Source organism: Danio rerio, chromosome 20 (assembly GCF_049306965.1).
Source record: "Danio rerio strain Tuebingen ecotype United States chromosome 20, GRCz12tu, whole genome shotgun sequence".
NCBI classification, from domain to species: domain Eukaryota; kingdom Metazoa; phylum Chordata; class Actinopteri; order Cypriniformes; family Danionidae; genus Danio; species Danio rerio.
Genome location: NC_133195.1, coordinates 46,409,813 through 46,423,535, shown reverse-complemented (window position 1 = coordinate 46,423,535; position 13,723 = coordinate 46,409,813). Strand labels below are relative to the sequence as shown.

The window sequence follows — 13,723 nt, the reverse complement described above, 5'->3', positions numbered from 1 at the left end:
GAATAATACACATGGGTAAAGAAGCTATATATATAAGTTCTAATATTGCAGAATATCGCACAGCTATCAGCCAATCAGATTTGAGAACCAGACAGTACTGTTTGTGTGTGTGTGTATATGTATATATATATATATATATAGACAGACACTATACGTAGACTATGCTCATGTTAATTTTAGATTTTTATTTTATGCTGATAAAAATAATATACATTTTGAAATTTTTAGATTTTTGACTCATTTAGAATAAATTAGAGATGTTACAGTTTCAGTCCTTTATTCTTTTGAATGAAACCGTTCTGACATGTTTATTTGTTTTTTTAAATAATAAAATAGTAAGCGATATAAGGAAATCTTATTTTTTTTTAAACATTTATACCATTTTTTTCCACTTAAACCATTTTTATCTAATTTATAATTGGTTTGCTTTATTTATTTTACAATTTGTTATATATATATATATATATATATATATATATATATATATATATATATATATATATATATATATATATATATTATTATCTAAATAGACAAATATGCTATTAATAATGTTAATTGGTTTATTTAATAATAATAATCACCTTTTTTCATTTTTCTTTTTCTATTACAATATCATGACAGTTACACCCCACTCTCTAATATTTGTTTGACAAAAATCGTATTGATTTTGTTCATAAACAAATTGATTTCATTCATAAATTAAAAAAGTAACACCAAGCATTTGTTGCGGGAGCTTTATTTTGAATGCAGTTAGAATAAATCAATAGATCTGAATACAGACATGACTATCATTCACCCGTTTAGCATCCTGATTCATATTATAAAGCAGCAGGAGCCGCTGAACAGCTTTCATTTTTCAGTATAAACCAACACACCCTTATCATTATTACAATAAACAATAGGCCAGATTACACAAAGCAGCTCATCTTTATCCTAATGGTGTAAAACGCAAGCAGTGGCTTAAAGGGACAGTTCACCCAAAATTGAAAATTCTGTCATTTACTCAGCCTTATTACAATCCTTAATGAGTTTCTTTATTTCTGTTGAAGATACTTTGAAGAAAGCTCTAACCACTGACTTCAATAGTATTTGTTTTTCCTACAAAGGGAGTCAATGGTTACAGGTGTTCAGCTTTCTTCAAAATATCTTCATCCGTGTTCAACAGAAGAAAGAAACTCATTGTTAACTGCTTGATGGTGAGTAAATAGTGAGTAGATTTTGATTCACTACTGCTTTAATGCTTCTGACAGCCGCTGTGGATGTAGTTGTGGAAGTCTATCACCGCCTGTTCCTGCTCTTTGGTCTCGACGGAGCCTTCTCGGAGTCGGCGGATTTCTTTGATGGCCTCTTCACCGCTCAGGTGTCTGCTTTTGACCAGGTAACAGGCCAACATGGTGCCCGTCCTGCCGTGACCATGCGCACAGTGAACCGCCACCCCCTGAAAAGCACAAACGCAACATCAGCAACACATTTTCTAGACCCTTATCGAAAAGATCAGTCACAAAAATCATAATATGAGGTAAATTGTTCAAATAACTGCAAAATTGATTCAACTAAACACTCAAAAAAAAAAAGAGAGAGAGAAAGATATCTGCTCGTTTAAGCTAATTGTTTAAAATGAATTTTTTTTTTTTGTTATATGTTCAGTTCACTAGATCAGAGGTTTTCAGCCCGACCCCCAAAATAACAATGCCAGTGACTCACAACTCCCAATATCCTCTGAGGTGGTTTTAGATATATAAACCTTACAAAGTCTATTCATCATTTCATTGTGAAGAACGCCACTCAGAGACCATTCTCCATGTCCAGTTGTGGCCAGTTTTTATTTTTAATGTAGGCGAGTGCCGTAAAGGTGTCAGAAGGTTTAATCTCATGCCATAAAATCAATGTGCTGTGTCTTTAATATAACCTAATCACCCCAGGGGTCACAAAAAAATAAATAATAATCGAAAGGCTGATGGCTTTCTATTTGCATGTTATTTTTTAATGTAACTATTAACTACTATTTTTATTTGTAAGTTATCTATAAAATATGGTAATTTCTCATTGTCCTGCGACCACTTTGGGAACCGCTTTTATCGCACAAAGGACGATGAAACAACACAAATTGTTCAAATAATTGCAAAATTGATTTAAGTCGTACTCAAAAGACATGACTGTTGCTGCTTGTTTAAGCTAATTGTTTAAAATGAGGTGAAACTACACAATTCTTGTCATTTATTTGGAAAATGTATTTGTTTTATGTCCAGTTCACTAGATCAGTCACAGCAAGTATGATGATATGACATAAATTGTTTGGATGATTGCAAAATTGACTCGGCCTCCACCCAAAAAAGATTGTTGCTGCTTGTTTAAGCTAATTGTTTAAAATGAGATGAAACGACACAATTCTTGTCACTTATTTGGATTTTTGTTGTTCTACGTTTAGTCCACTAGATTAGGGGTTCCCAAACTGTTATCAGCCTGCGACACCCAAAATAACAATGCCAGTGACTCATGACTAGGTACTGTATGAGCCGGTATAAGATTCTGACGGTATGATAAGCTTGGATACAAATATCACAGTTTCACGGTATTGTGCTTACTGCTCTAAAATATTTTCTTTTTAAATGTCCAGGTACAAAAAAAAAATTCTTTTTAAACACAATTTATTGTAAATAATTCAAATGGACTTCTGTTGTCTTCATTAGTTTAAAAAACACACGGATTTCTTTACAATTTAAAACAGCAACTTTAGATATCTTTTCAGCAGGAGATACTGTTGTCCTAAAAAAAACGATTATCGTCCCATGCCTACTCGTGACTCCCAATATTCTCTGATGTGGTAATAAATATATAATCCTTGCACACAACGGCGCACACATACCAAAATGCCCAAGTCTGTTCATCATTTAATTGTGAAGAACGCCACTCTGAGACCATCCTCCATGTCCAGTTGTGGCCTGTATTTATTTTTGATGTACATGAGTGCCATAAAAGTGTCAGAAAGTTGAATAAATGTGCTGTGTCTTCTATATAATGTAATCACCTCAGGAGTTACAACAAAAAAAAAACTAAACAAAAGAGCATAAATTATTCAAATGATTGCAAAATTGATTAACATTGACAAAAAAAAAGGTTGTTTAAAATGAGATGAAACAACACAATTCTTGTCATTTATTTGGAATATGTATTTATGTCCAGTCCACTAGATCAGTCGCACCAAGGATGATAAAACTACATAAATTGTTCAAATAATTGCTAAACTGAATTGTATTTGTTATATGTTCAGTCCCCTTAAATCTGTGAAAGTCTCTCAAAACGTTTTGTGTTGAAACAACATGAAGAAATTGAGTTGGTGGAACTGCCTGGTTATTCGATTGCATTAAGAGGGCTAAATGTTGACAATATATGTTATCTTAGATGTTTAAAGTTAAAAGAAAGACTTTTTTTAGTTTAATCCTCATTAGTTTGATAAGTTTTGTGAAGGCATTAATAAAACAGTTCCAGTTTGTTCTGCTGCAATATATAACAAACTAATCAGATTGTCCGGATGAAATGATTATGATTCATTCGTTGTGTTAAAGTTTAATTCAAAGGTAATTTAAAATGAAATAATCTGACAACTGGTTCAAAATGAATTTGCTTTTGGGTTTTATTTGCCTGAAACAAGTTAAAATTTAAGCTATTCAACACTAAAAAAAAAAAAAAAAGATTCATTGGATTTTTTAAGGCGACCTTTTTGCAAACAATTTATATGAGCTGAATTTATGCAAACAAATGAAGTTGAACTTTACTAAATTTAATTTGTTTAAATTCAAACCATATAAATTGTTGATTTATATGCATTTAATTTTTTTTTTACTAAAGTTCTTATTTATTAGATAGTCATCTCAACTTACTTCAATACAACTGACTAAAAATATTAAGGTAAACTTTGTATAAAATGTTTTCAATATTAAAAATTGTAGTTGAATCTGACCTCATCGACTAATAAAATATGTTGAAGCAACATAAAAATATTTGTTGTCTCGATTTATTGTCATAAATTTTTATAGTGTATATCTAACATCATATCAATATTTTCACATATCTGAATTTCTCCGCAGCAGAAATCGTCATTGATGAGTAAACATGTTAGAGAGCAGTGAAGGAGAGAGTCATTTTTTAATGCATTTTTTGCATTCCAATTTGCTCAAATAACAAAAACAGGAGAAAAGAAAAATGTTCAAGCTATAAACCTTTGGACTGTTCCATTGTCTAAGAAATGACTGCTGACTGACTGCTTTGCTGCTTGTCATTTAAGGAACTTTGGTCCAAGTAGCAAACTCTGGAATAGCGTGGTGATTTATATTTGACTTGAATAACAAAAGAAAAACTCCATAAAAGTGTTTTTATGACTTGCAAAAAAAAAGAAAACTTTTTTTTTTTTGCTCTTCACTTCTAGACACTGTAAAGATTATGTGAAGATTAAGTTTTCTAGCCTTACTCAGGTGTTATTAATTTACTCGTCATGATGTGAAAATTTACTTTTCTCAGCACAATCCTAGATTGAACAATTAAAGTCTTTTATCATCATCATTAATTAATTTATCATTTTTTTGCTGAAAATAATTTAATAGTAATTGCTGGCACGGACACCATTTTGTATGCAAGACTTAAAATAAACAAGTTTGAAACATGCTTAGAAAATAGTGTAGTGCAGATATACTGTATCTTACATGTCCTAAGACGTCCTGAGATTGATTGTAACGTTATCAAAACACTTTGAAAGTTCACCCAAAACTGACAGTTCTGTCATCATATACATCATATAGCCTTTAATTGTTCAAACCCTGTTTGAGTTTCTTCCTTCACTGGTGAAAACCTTGAAAGCATGCTATGGTTAACCCTGAGCAAATACCTTAAAACTCTGTTACATCTAACCCCATGTTACTTACACTCCCCTATCAAATTTAAATGTGAAGTTACATTTGAATTGTAAAACTGGGAGGGGGTTGATGTGAAATTAGGTCTCCTCCAATATCAAAAGCAAAAATACGCCCTTGTTTAAACCACTTGAGGGTGGGAAAATAGTGAGTGAATTTTAGTTTTGTGTGAACTATCCCTTTAAATAAGCGTCAAACGCCCTCTAGTGGAGGAGAACTTTTGCTCAGACAGGAAGCAGCAAACATTTCAAAACAACATTAGTTTCAAACACAAGCATTGGATGAAAACGAAGCTATAAACGTGTAATTGAACGAGCTACTGTGTAAAGCAGGATGTAGGATAAGAGTTTCCCTCACCTCTCCTTTAGCATTAGCCTTCTCCACGATGCTCAGGAACTGCAGGATTTGACTGCGACTCGGCGGAGTGAAGTCCACTATACTGATCTGATGCAGGCTCAGCTCTGGACACTTCTCATAATTCGGTGGTTTTATCTCTAACAAGGAGACCAGGTGTTTGATGCCGTGGTCCAGCAGGTACCTGTAGTGGTGGACCATTGTAGGACGGGCCAGACCGGCGAGTTTGCATGGCTCGACCCAAGAGAAGTTCGGCGGCTCGGCGGGGTTTTGTTGAGATGACATGATTATATTATTATTGTTATCAGATGATGAAGAACTGCAGCTATGATGATGAAGTGTGCTTCTCCACAGCAGCTTTATAAAGCCACCTGGAGAATGAATCAGACCGAGGGCGTGTGCTGTTTCACTGTCAAACCAACATTGCATAACAGACTACAAATGCTGATTGATCTACTGTGAGTACACTAACAAAAATCACCATGGTAAACGAAGACCGGCTAGTTATTACACTAACTTTTATTTATTCAATCATTCATTAGTCAGTATAGCTACAATAGGATTTTTTCTGTGTTATTAAATATTTTAAAATAGTTTTTATAACTTGTTTCTTTTTAAAATGTAACTTTTTTCATTTTTAAAATTATAATTATATTATTTCGTTTTTTAAATACTTATTTATTAATTATTATTATTACTATAATATTATTGTGGTTTTTGTAATTGTTGTTATTATGTTTTTACCAAATTGTATTGGACATATGAGGTGCTTAAAGGTGAAGACCCTGCTTAGTGTGTATTTTTTTATTTTCTCTAACTGTAAAACATGTTTTATTGGACTGTCCCACTTTAAATGACTGCGGAATTATTATTATTATTATTATTATTATTATTATTATTATTTGTAAGAAGTAAACTAACTATACTTACTGTATAGGGGATATACAGCAAAGCCAGCAGGCCCAAAATTTCAACATGATGTCAGATTGATGTTGTCCCCCAAAGTCGTGGGGACGTTGCATTTTGTTTGGAAATGAAAATCAGGTTTATGTCAATGTCACACATCAAACCTAAAATCAACCAAATATCAACGTCTAAAGATGTTATAGCATGATATTGTGTGGACAATACTACTATTATGTCTGTCAGATGTTGGATTTTGGTTACCATAATTGTCAATATGACGTTGGTTTAAGATGTTGGCTTGACGTTGGATTTTGGTCACTTTCTAACAACCTAAAATCAACCAAATATATAATTGGAGATCAAAATAACGTCCCTAGATGCTGACTAGAAATAACATTTTGATCCTAAATCCAACCTAATATTAACTTCTTATGAAATTGTGTGCCTGCTGTTAAATTACAAAGGGTAAAAAAAACTATATTAATGTAAAAAAATATCTTTATGTTTATAGTTTGTGGCTTTTATTGTATTTATTGCTGTGTAATATCATTGCACCTGCTGTTGCTAGTCATATTGACCTAGACAATAGTAATTTTTCATTTTCCGTCATTCTTACTACAAGGTGTAACTACAGACGAGTCAAGCTTTAAATAGGAAAATGATGGACATTTTTTTGGTAAATGTTTGAGTGAGATGCTAATGGTCTAATCTGATTCAATTCAATTCTATGCTAAACTAAGCTAAGCTAAGCTAAGTTAAAAGTGCTCATGTCAAACCTGGAGATTGGCTGAATGGATTCAAAAACTCAACTGTTTACCTTTAGGAGAGTAGTAAAATTAGCATATTATTATTTTTATTGTGGACACTTATTGGTACATTTTTGTGCTAGATGCTAATGGTCTAATCTGATTCAATGATTTATGCTAAGCTAAGCTAAAAGTGCCCCTGTCAGACCTGGAGAATGGGCTGAATGGATTCATAAATTGTAAAACTTAACTGTTTACACCTAGGAGAGTGGTAAATTTAGCATTTTTTAATATATGGACAGAAATTTATGGACACTTACTAGTAAATTTTTGAGCGAGATGCTAATAGTCTAATCCGGTTCAATGGTTTATGCTAAGCTAAGCAAAAGTGCCCCTGTCAGACCTGGAGATTGGCTGAATGGGCTGAATGGATTCATAAATGGTAAAACTTAACTGTTTACACCTAGGAGAGTGGTAAATTTAGCATTTTTTAATGTATGGACAGAAATTTATGGACACTTACCAGTAAATTTTTGAGCGAGATGCTAATAGTCTAATCCGGTTCAATGGTTTATGCTAAGCTAAGCAAAAGTGCCCCTGTCAGACCTGGAGATTAAATGAATGGATTAAAAAATGGTAACACTCAACTGTTTGCCTCTGGACAGTAGTTAAATGAAAAAAAAAATATATGGACACAAATTTTGGGGCACTTATTAATACAATTTTGAGCAAGATGCTAATGGTCTAATCCGATTCAATGATGTATGCTAAGCTACTGTTTAAAGTGGAGTTTTCTTGTAAAGTAGGCCCAAATGATATTTAATTCATATTTTCCAAGTCATTTTATTACTTATCAGCACTTTTATAGGCATGACATTTTTTTTTGATATTCCCTGATATTTTCAGCATTTGTAGATATGATTAGTCTGATTGTCTGTTTTTGACACTGTTAAACCTGTCAGGGTGGAGTCGTGAGCTTCTAATACAGACGGATTGACTTTTAATCTGAGACAATGAAAAGAACAACAGCTTACACCAGTAACATGTTGCATTAATATTTCATCAGGACACCTGCTGTATTCCCCAAACAAAGGAACAGTAATATAAAAGCAAGCCTTTTGGTGGCACAATCGCTCAGAAATCAGTCATCTGTGGGGTGGGATGTTTTCAAATGCACATTTACAACACTGGAATCCAGTTTCGGTAATTGCGAGGTTGATCCATGCTGTGATGCAGGTGTGGATGCTTGCAAATAAATCCGCAACTCTGTTTGTTTATTGTGTGTTGATGTTGATTGATAGTTGTGTCGTTTCAGGTCTCATTTTTCATCATTATGAGCCACAGACTGTAATTAGCAAACAAAAGACAGCCTCATTGTTCGGGCTCAGTGCAGTTTTTGGGTCACATTGAGATGATGTTGGTGGATTACGTGGCGTCTGGTGCAAGGTGAGTAAACGAAACCTAAAACTATCGGTCAAAGGAACATTTTTGTAAGCTGAAATCAAGTTTTATAAAGCACAATACATGAAATAATAACTGAAACTAGCAAGAGAACTGAGATAAAATAATAATCAACAAAAATAATTGTTTTCAGAATTAATCAGCACTGTACAACAATTCTGGATTCCACACAGTCGATTTGTGTTGGGACAACATGAAGGAATTAAGTTAACTTACTAGTTATTACAAATCGAAGTAGATTGAACGTAAAACAATTGAGTTGTCCCCCTCGAAAAGCTACTTAGAGAAGGAACTAGATGCAGGGTGCGATCTACAGAGGGGTTTGTGGAGGATTGACTCCCCTAATTAATGCTTGATCCCCTCTAAAGGACAAGCAAGATGTATGGGGGTCAATCTTTTAATAGTAAGAATAGCTTTCTCTGATCTAAATCTTAAATACTAATAATTAAAAATGTATAATATAAAGTTAATATACATTTGATCCCCCTTAAACGGTTTATACTATGTGAATGCAGTTCTAGAGCACTGATAGACATTAAACACAAGTATTCAAGACGTTTGTTGTTAAATAGGTGTTTGTATCTGCATGTAGCCAAACAAAAAGAAATATTAGACACATCATTTGTAGAGTTTGACCAACAATAACCTCTAAAAGAGTCACTTAATATCCCTCAAAACACTGAAAACATACATTTTATATTTTATATAATAACCTTGATCTGGGGGTCCTATATCAGATCTTAAAGTTGAAAATGGGCAGCACTGTGGTTAGCAATGTTGCCTCACAGCAAGAAGGTGCTGCTTTAAATCCCCGGCATTTCAAGTTATAAAGTGCAATTATAGAAAAAACTACAGTGATATTCACAAATGGATTAACTATGAACATTATATACAGCTTGTATTAGCTATGAACAGAGATTTAAAATAGATAAATAAATGTACAGGTTCCTATTATAACCGTTACAAATGTATATGTACAGTGGGTATATATGTACAACTCAAGATGGATTAGTGCAGTGTAGTGCGATGAATATGTGCAATTTTTAAATGTGCAAATGTTAAATAGCGCAGTGATTATGGGGAGTATAAGTTATGAGGAGAGTGTGGGGGTGTATGAGGGGGCAAAAGAGTCAGTGGGGGGCAGAGTTCAAAAGGGAAACAGTTCTGGGGGAAAAGCTGGTCCTCAGTCTGCTGGTTTTTGTCCAGGGGAACCTAAAGCGGCTGCCGGTGAGCAGGGTGAAGGAAGTCCTTAAGAATACTGCGTGCTCGGTGCGGACAGTGTTTCTTCTGGATGTCCTCAATGACTGGAAGTTGGGTCCCTTTGATGGGCTGGGCAGTTTTCACCACCCGCAACAGAGCAGCTTCTATACCAGACTGAGACACAGTTGGTCAGGATGCTCTCTATTGTACAGCTATAGGAGTTCACCAAGACGGCTGATGACAGCTGGTTCTTCTTAAGTTGCACTGGTGAGCCTTCTTGACCGGGCTGGAGGTGTTGGTGGTCCAGGACAGGCTCTTTGATATGTGATTCTACAGAAACTTGACGGATAAGACAGGCTTAACGACCATCCCATTGATGTGAATGAGGTCGTGTGATCCTGTTTGTGCCTTCCTGAAGTCCACAATAGGTCTTGGGGGTGTTAAGGAGCAACCAAGTAGCCATTTGCTGTATCTCCTCCCCGTAGGCAGTCTCATGTGAGAGAATATGGGTGTTTCCCAGTACTGGGTTACGGCTGGAAGGGCATCTGCTGCGTAAAACATATGCTGGAATAGTTGATGGTTCATTCCGCAGTGGTGACCCCTGATAAATAAGGGACTAAACTGAAGGAAAATGAATGAAGTGATTGAAAACTCACAGCCGCTCAGATTCATAGCCGGATAACAGAAGAGGAAGGCCAAACACTTATCTGCTGACAACAAACCTCATTGGGGCCAGACAGAAAAAACAGCTTTTAGAGGAAGTTAGGAAGCTGAACAGTCTCCACAAAATAAAGGAAGCACAACTGTCTTCAACCCTAATAATAATAATAATAATAATAATAATTGGAAATCTTTCTTGGGGACCAGATCAGCATATTAAAGTGATATCTGAATGATCATGTGACACTGCGTTCTTCATCCAGTTGAGTGCTTTTTTTGAGGAAATAAATCTTTTTGTTCTTTTAATTCACTGTACTGCCCTCTTTAATTGCACTAAAGGCATATTGTTTTACACGCTCTCGGGTTTTTGTTGTGGTAGTGTAGGAATGTTTTGTTCTTTTCTGGATTGTTTCATATAAAAGCACTGCAATCTGTGTAGTTCTGTGTAAGTTATCTGATATCTGTGTGAGGAACAGACTGACATTTAACCCTCAAACTGTACTTATTTCCTGTTTACTAATTCTGATATAGACCCCAACAACTTATAAGAGTAAAAATATACCCATACAAATTAAATTTATGTTGTTTGCTAAAAAAAAAATACATTAATGGTGTGTTTTTTGTGAGGTATTATGTGATTTTTGCCTACTTTACCACAAAAATCCTCAATCTACATCTACACTACTCTTAGAGAACGTCACTTCAGAAAGTATCTAAATTTAATTTATGGATGTTGATCTAGGTATTAGGTGTAGAATTTGGTGGGTGATGAACCTTAAAGGTTACGAATGATAATGTTTTGTCCAGCAGAGGGCCACATATAGCCATTTGTTTTGTCTGGATGTGGCCGACTGCTCCTTTCAAGACGTTTTGTGATACATTTTGTGAATTTATGTATATATAAACATTCGAAAAAACATTTAAATTAAATATTGTATCCAAAGTTATGTGTTAACATTAGTTAATACAATAATAACGAATTGCTTTTTAATTTTCATTAACTAATGTTCACAACAATGAACACTGTACTATCGTGTTTATAAAAGTATAACCTTATCGTGTGGTATAGACAGACGGACAGACACACGGATGAATCATACATTTAGCCTACTGAAAGCAAACCAAAAACATGTCTGCCAGTTAAACCATGCTAATGATAAATGGATCATTTTTACACTAATCATAGTGTAAATATGGTGTTTGTAGTGAAACTGTACACTCACCGGCCACTTTATTAGGTACACCTTACTATTACCGGGTTGGAGGTCCTTTGGCCTTCAGAACTGCCTTAATCCTTCATGGCATAGATTCAACAAGGTACTGGAAATGTTCCTCAGAGATTTTGCTCCATATTGACATGATAGCATAACACAGTTGCTGCAGATTTGTCGGCTGCACATCTATGATGTGAATCTCCCATTCCACCACATCCCAAAGGTGCTCTATTGGATTGAGTTCTGGTGAATTTGGAGGCCATTTGAGTACAGTGAACTCATTATCATGTTCAAGAAACCAGTCTGAGATGATTCATGCTTTATGACATGGTGTGTTATCCTGCTGCAAGTAGCCATCAGAAGTGTACACTGTGGTCATAAAGGGATGGACATGGTCAGCAGCAATATTCAGGTAGGCTGTGGCGTTGACAATGCACAATTGGTACTAATGGGCCCAAAGTGTGCATACCTCAGTTGTAACGAGTGGTTATTTGAGTTACTGTTGCCTTTCTATCAGCTCGAACCAGTCTGGCCATTCTCCACTGGCATCAACAAGGCATTTGTGCACACAGAACTGTCGCTCACTGAATATTTTCTCTTTTTCAGATCATTCTCTGTAAGCCCTAGAGATGGTTGTGCGTGAAAATCCCAGTAGATCAGCGGTTTCTGAAATACTCAGTCCAGCCCATCTGGCACAAACAACCATGTCACATTCAAAGGCCCTTAAATCATCTTTCTTCCCCATTCTGATGTGCAGTTTGAACAGCAGTGGATCGTCTTAATCATGTCTACATGCCTAAATGCATTGAGTTGCTGCCATGTGATTGGCTGATTAGAAATTTAAGTTAACGAACAGTTGGACAGGTGTACCTAATAAAGTGGCCAGTGAATGTATATGAAAATGCAGTAAAAACAAATTACAATTCATGAGGGTTTATTTTTTAGTGAGGGTAAAATATATTTGAGATAGATTAAAAACTGATGCAACCAGTCATATATTTCTGTTATACTAAAAAGATAACTAGAGAAAAACACTTCCAGCATAAAGAGAGCCATAAAGATTTATAATGAGGAAATAATGACAGAATGTTAATTTCTTATTGATCAAGGGGTCGAAAGTGTGTATAATTCTCCTGTAGAGGGCGCTACATACAAATTTGTCGTTTTATCTGTATTTAAATCAAATGTATAAGTCTACTGGTTATGTGATGTGTACTTATAATAATAATAGTAATATCAATGACAACAGTAATGATACAGAACATTTACTGGCATTTTATAGTTTTAATTACAAGAGAGGGATGAAAATATCAATTGGAATCATGCTGCCAGTAAAGGCTTTTATAATGTATATATATATTATATAAACATGTATATTTTACAGTATATATTCACTGTGAATCTACATAATCTTTCGTAAAGCATTTTAAGTAACATATAAAACTCATTTTCTATTGCAATACATTTTCTGTTCTTGTCTCCAGCCTGCTGTTCGCGTGAGTCTCGAATTTCTCTGTTTGTTCGATTGGCCTTTATTCACAGACAATGAAGGAACGGCGCGTTACACCGGGTTTAGTATTTTGCATGCACATTTCATGACGCCCACATACCTGCCAAACACAAGAACAGTGACATAAAAGCCAGATTTTTAGTGGCGCAGGCTCTCACGCAGGGCTCGGGAGGGCTGACTTTGAGATCAGGAATCGTCCCATTGGTGATTGATGCTTTATTCTGGAATCACACATAGAAAAGTCAGGTAAATGTGTAGTAAAAGAAGCAGTACATTTAAAAGTGGTGTGATGCTTACAAATGAATTCACGACTATGACTGTCTGGTTGATTTTCTTGAGTGTTTGTTGGTATTCATTGATAGAGCTGTCATTCCAAGCCATCGTGTTCATCATATATAGCCAGGTTCTGAGAATGTGTAAAATAAAAGCAACATTAACATTAAGGCAAATATTAAGAACTAAATGCATTGAAGGAATAGTTTACCTAAAAATGAAAATCACTCGGCCTTGGTGTGCAGTGTTGGGGAAAGTTACTTTAGAAAGTATTGCATAACAATATTGAGTTACTTTCCTAAAAAAATTAACTAGTTGCGTTATGGTTAGTAATGCGTTACATTACTTTTGAGTTATTTTTGCATTACTTTTATACCCTGGATGAGGCTTGATCTCTTCCAGAACTTTTTCATTTTTTCATTTATTTTTTTTTAAATAAATGTGCTCTGCAATTAACAGCACACTGTATAACCTACATCTACATATACC

At 34.7% G+C, this 13,723-nt stretch overlaps 2 protein-coding genes across 14 annotated transcripts in view; both read right to left on the bottom strand.

Moving 5' to 3' along the window:
- Positions 1-723: 723 nt before the first annotated feature.
- Positions 724-5,670, bottom strand: dusp23a (dual specificity phosphatase 23a). Its single transcript, NM_001039620.1, has 2 exons — positions 5,268-5,670; positions 724-1,441 (listed from the first exon to the last, which is right to left on the bottom strand). Exons 1-2 carry the CDS (start codon positions 5,547-5,549, stop codon positions 1,238-1,240), a joined length of 486 nt encoding a protein of 161 aa, NP_001034709.1. The 5' UTR covers positions 5,550-5,670; the 3' UTR covers positions 724-1,237.
- Positions 5,671-7,893: 2,223 nt separating this feature from the next.
- The window catches only part of moxd1l (monooxygenase, DBH-like 1, like), a 30,821-nt gene continuing 24,991 nt past the window's right edge, over positions 7,894-13,723 (bottom strand). For 8 of the 13 annotated variants that reach the window (XM_073932491.1, XM_073932483.1, XM_073932486.1 and 5 more), the window contains 2 exons: positions 13,259-13,367; positions 12,721-13,182 (listed from right to left, as the gene is read on the bottom strand). In XM_073932491.1, coding sequence (XP_073788592.1) covers positions 13,045-13,182; positions 13,259-13,367 — 247 coding nt within the window. In that variant the 3' untranslated portion in view covers positions 12,721-13,044. Of the gene's footprint in view, positions 10,179-12,720; positions 13,183-13,258; positions 13,368-13,723 lie in introns of those variants that run through there. The other 5 variants (XM_073932482.1, XM_073932481.1, XM_073932492.1 and 2 more) reach the window with 3 other exon arrangements.

Coding starts and splice junctions, on each gene's coding strand:
- dusp23a (NM_001039620.1), bottom strand. CDS start 5,549: ATGTCATCTCAACAAAACCCCGCCGAGCCGCCGAACTTCTCTTGGGTC. Junction 1,442..5,267: donor AGGCTAATGCTAAAGGAGAG/GTGAGGGAAACT, acceptor TGTGCTTTTCAG/GGGGTGGCGGTTCACTGTGC.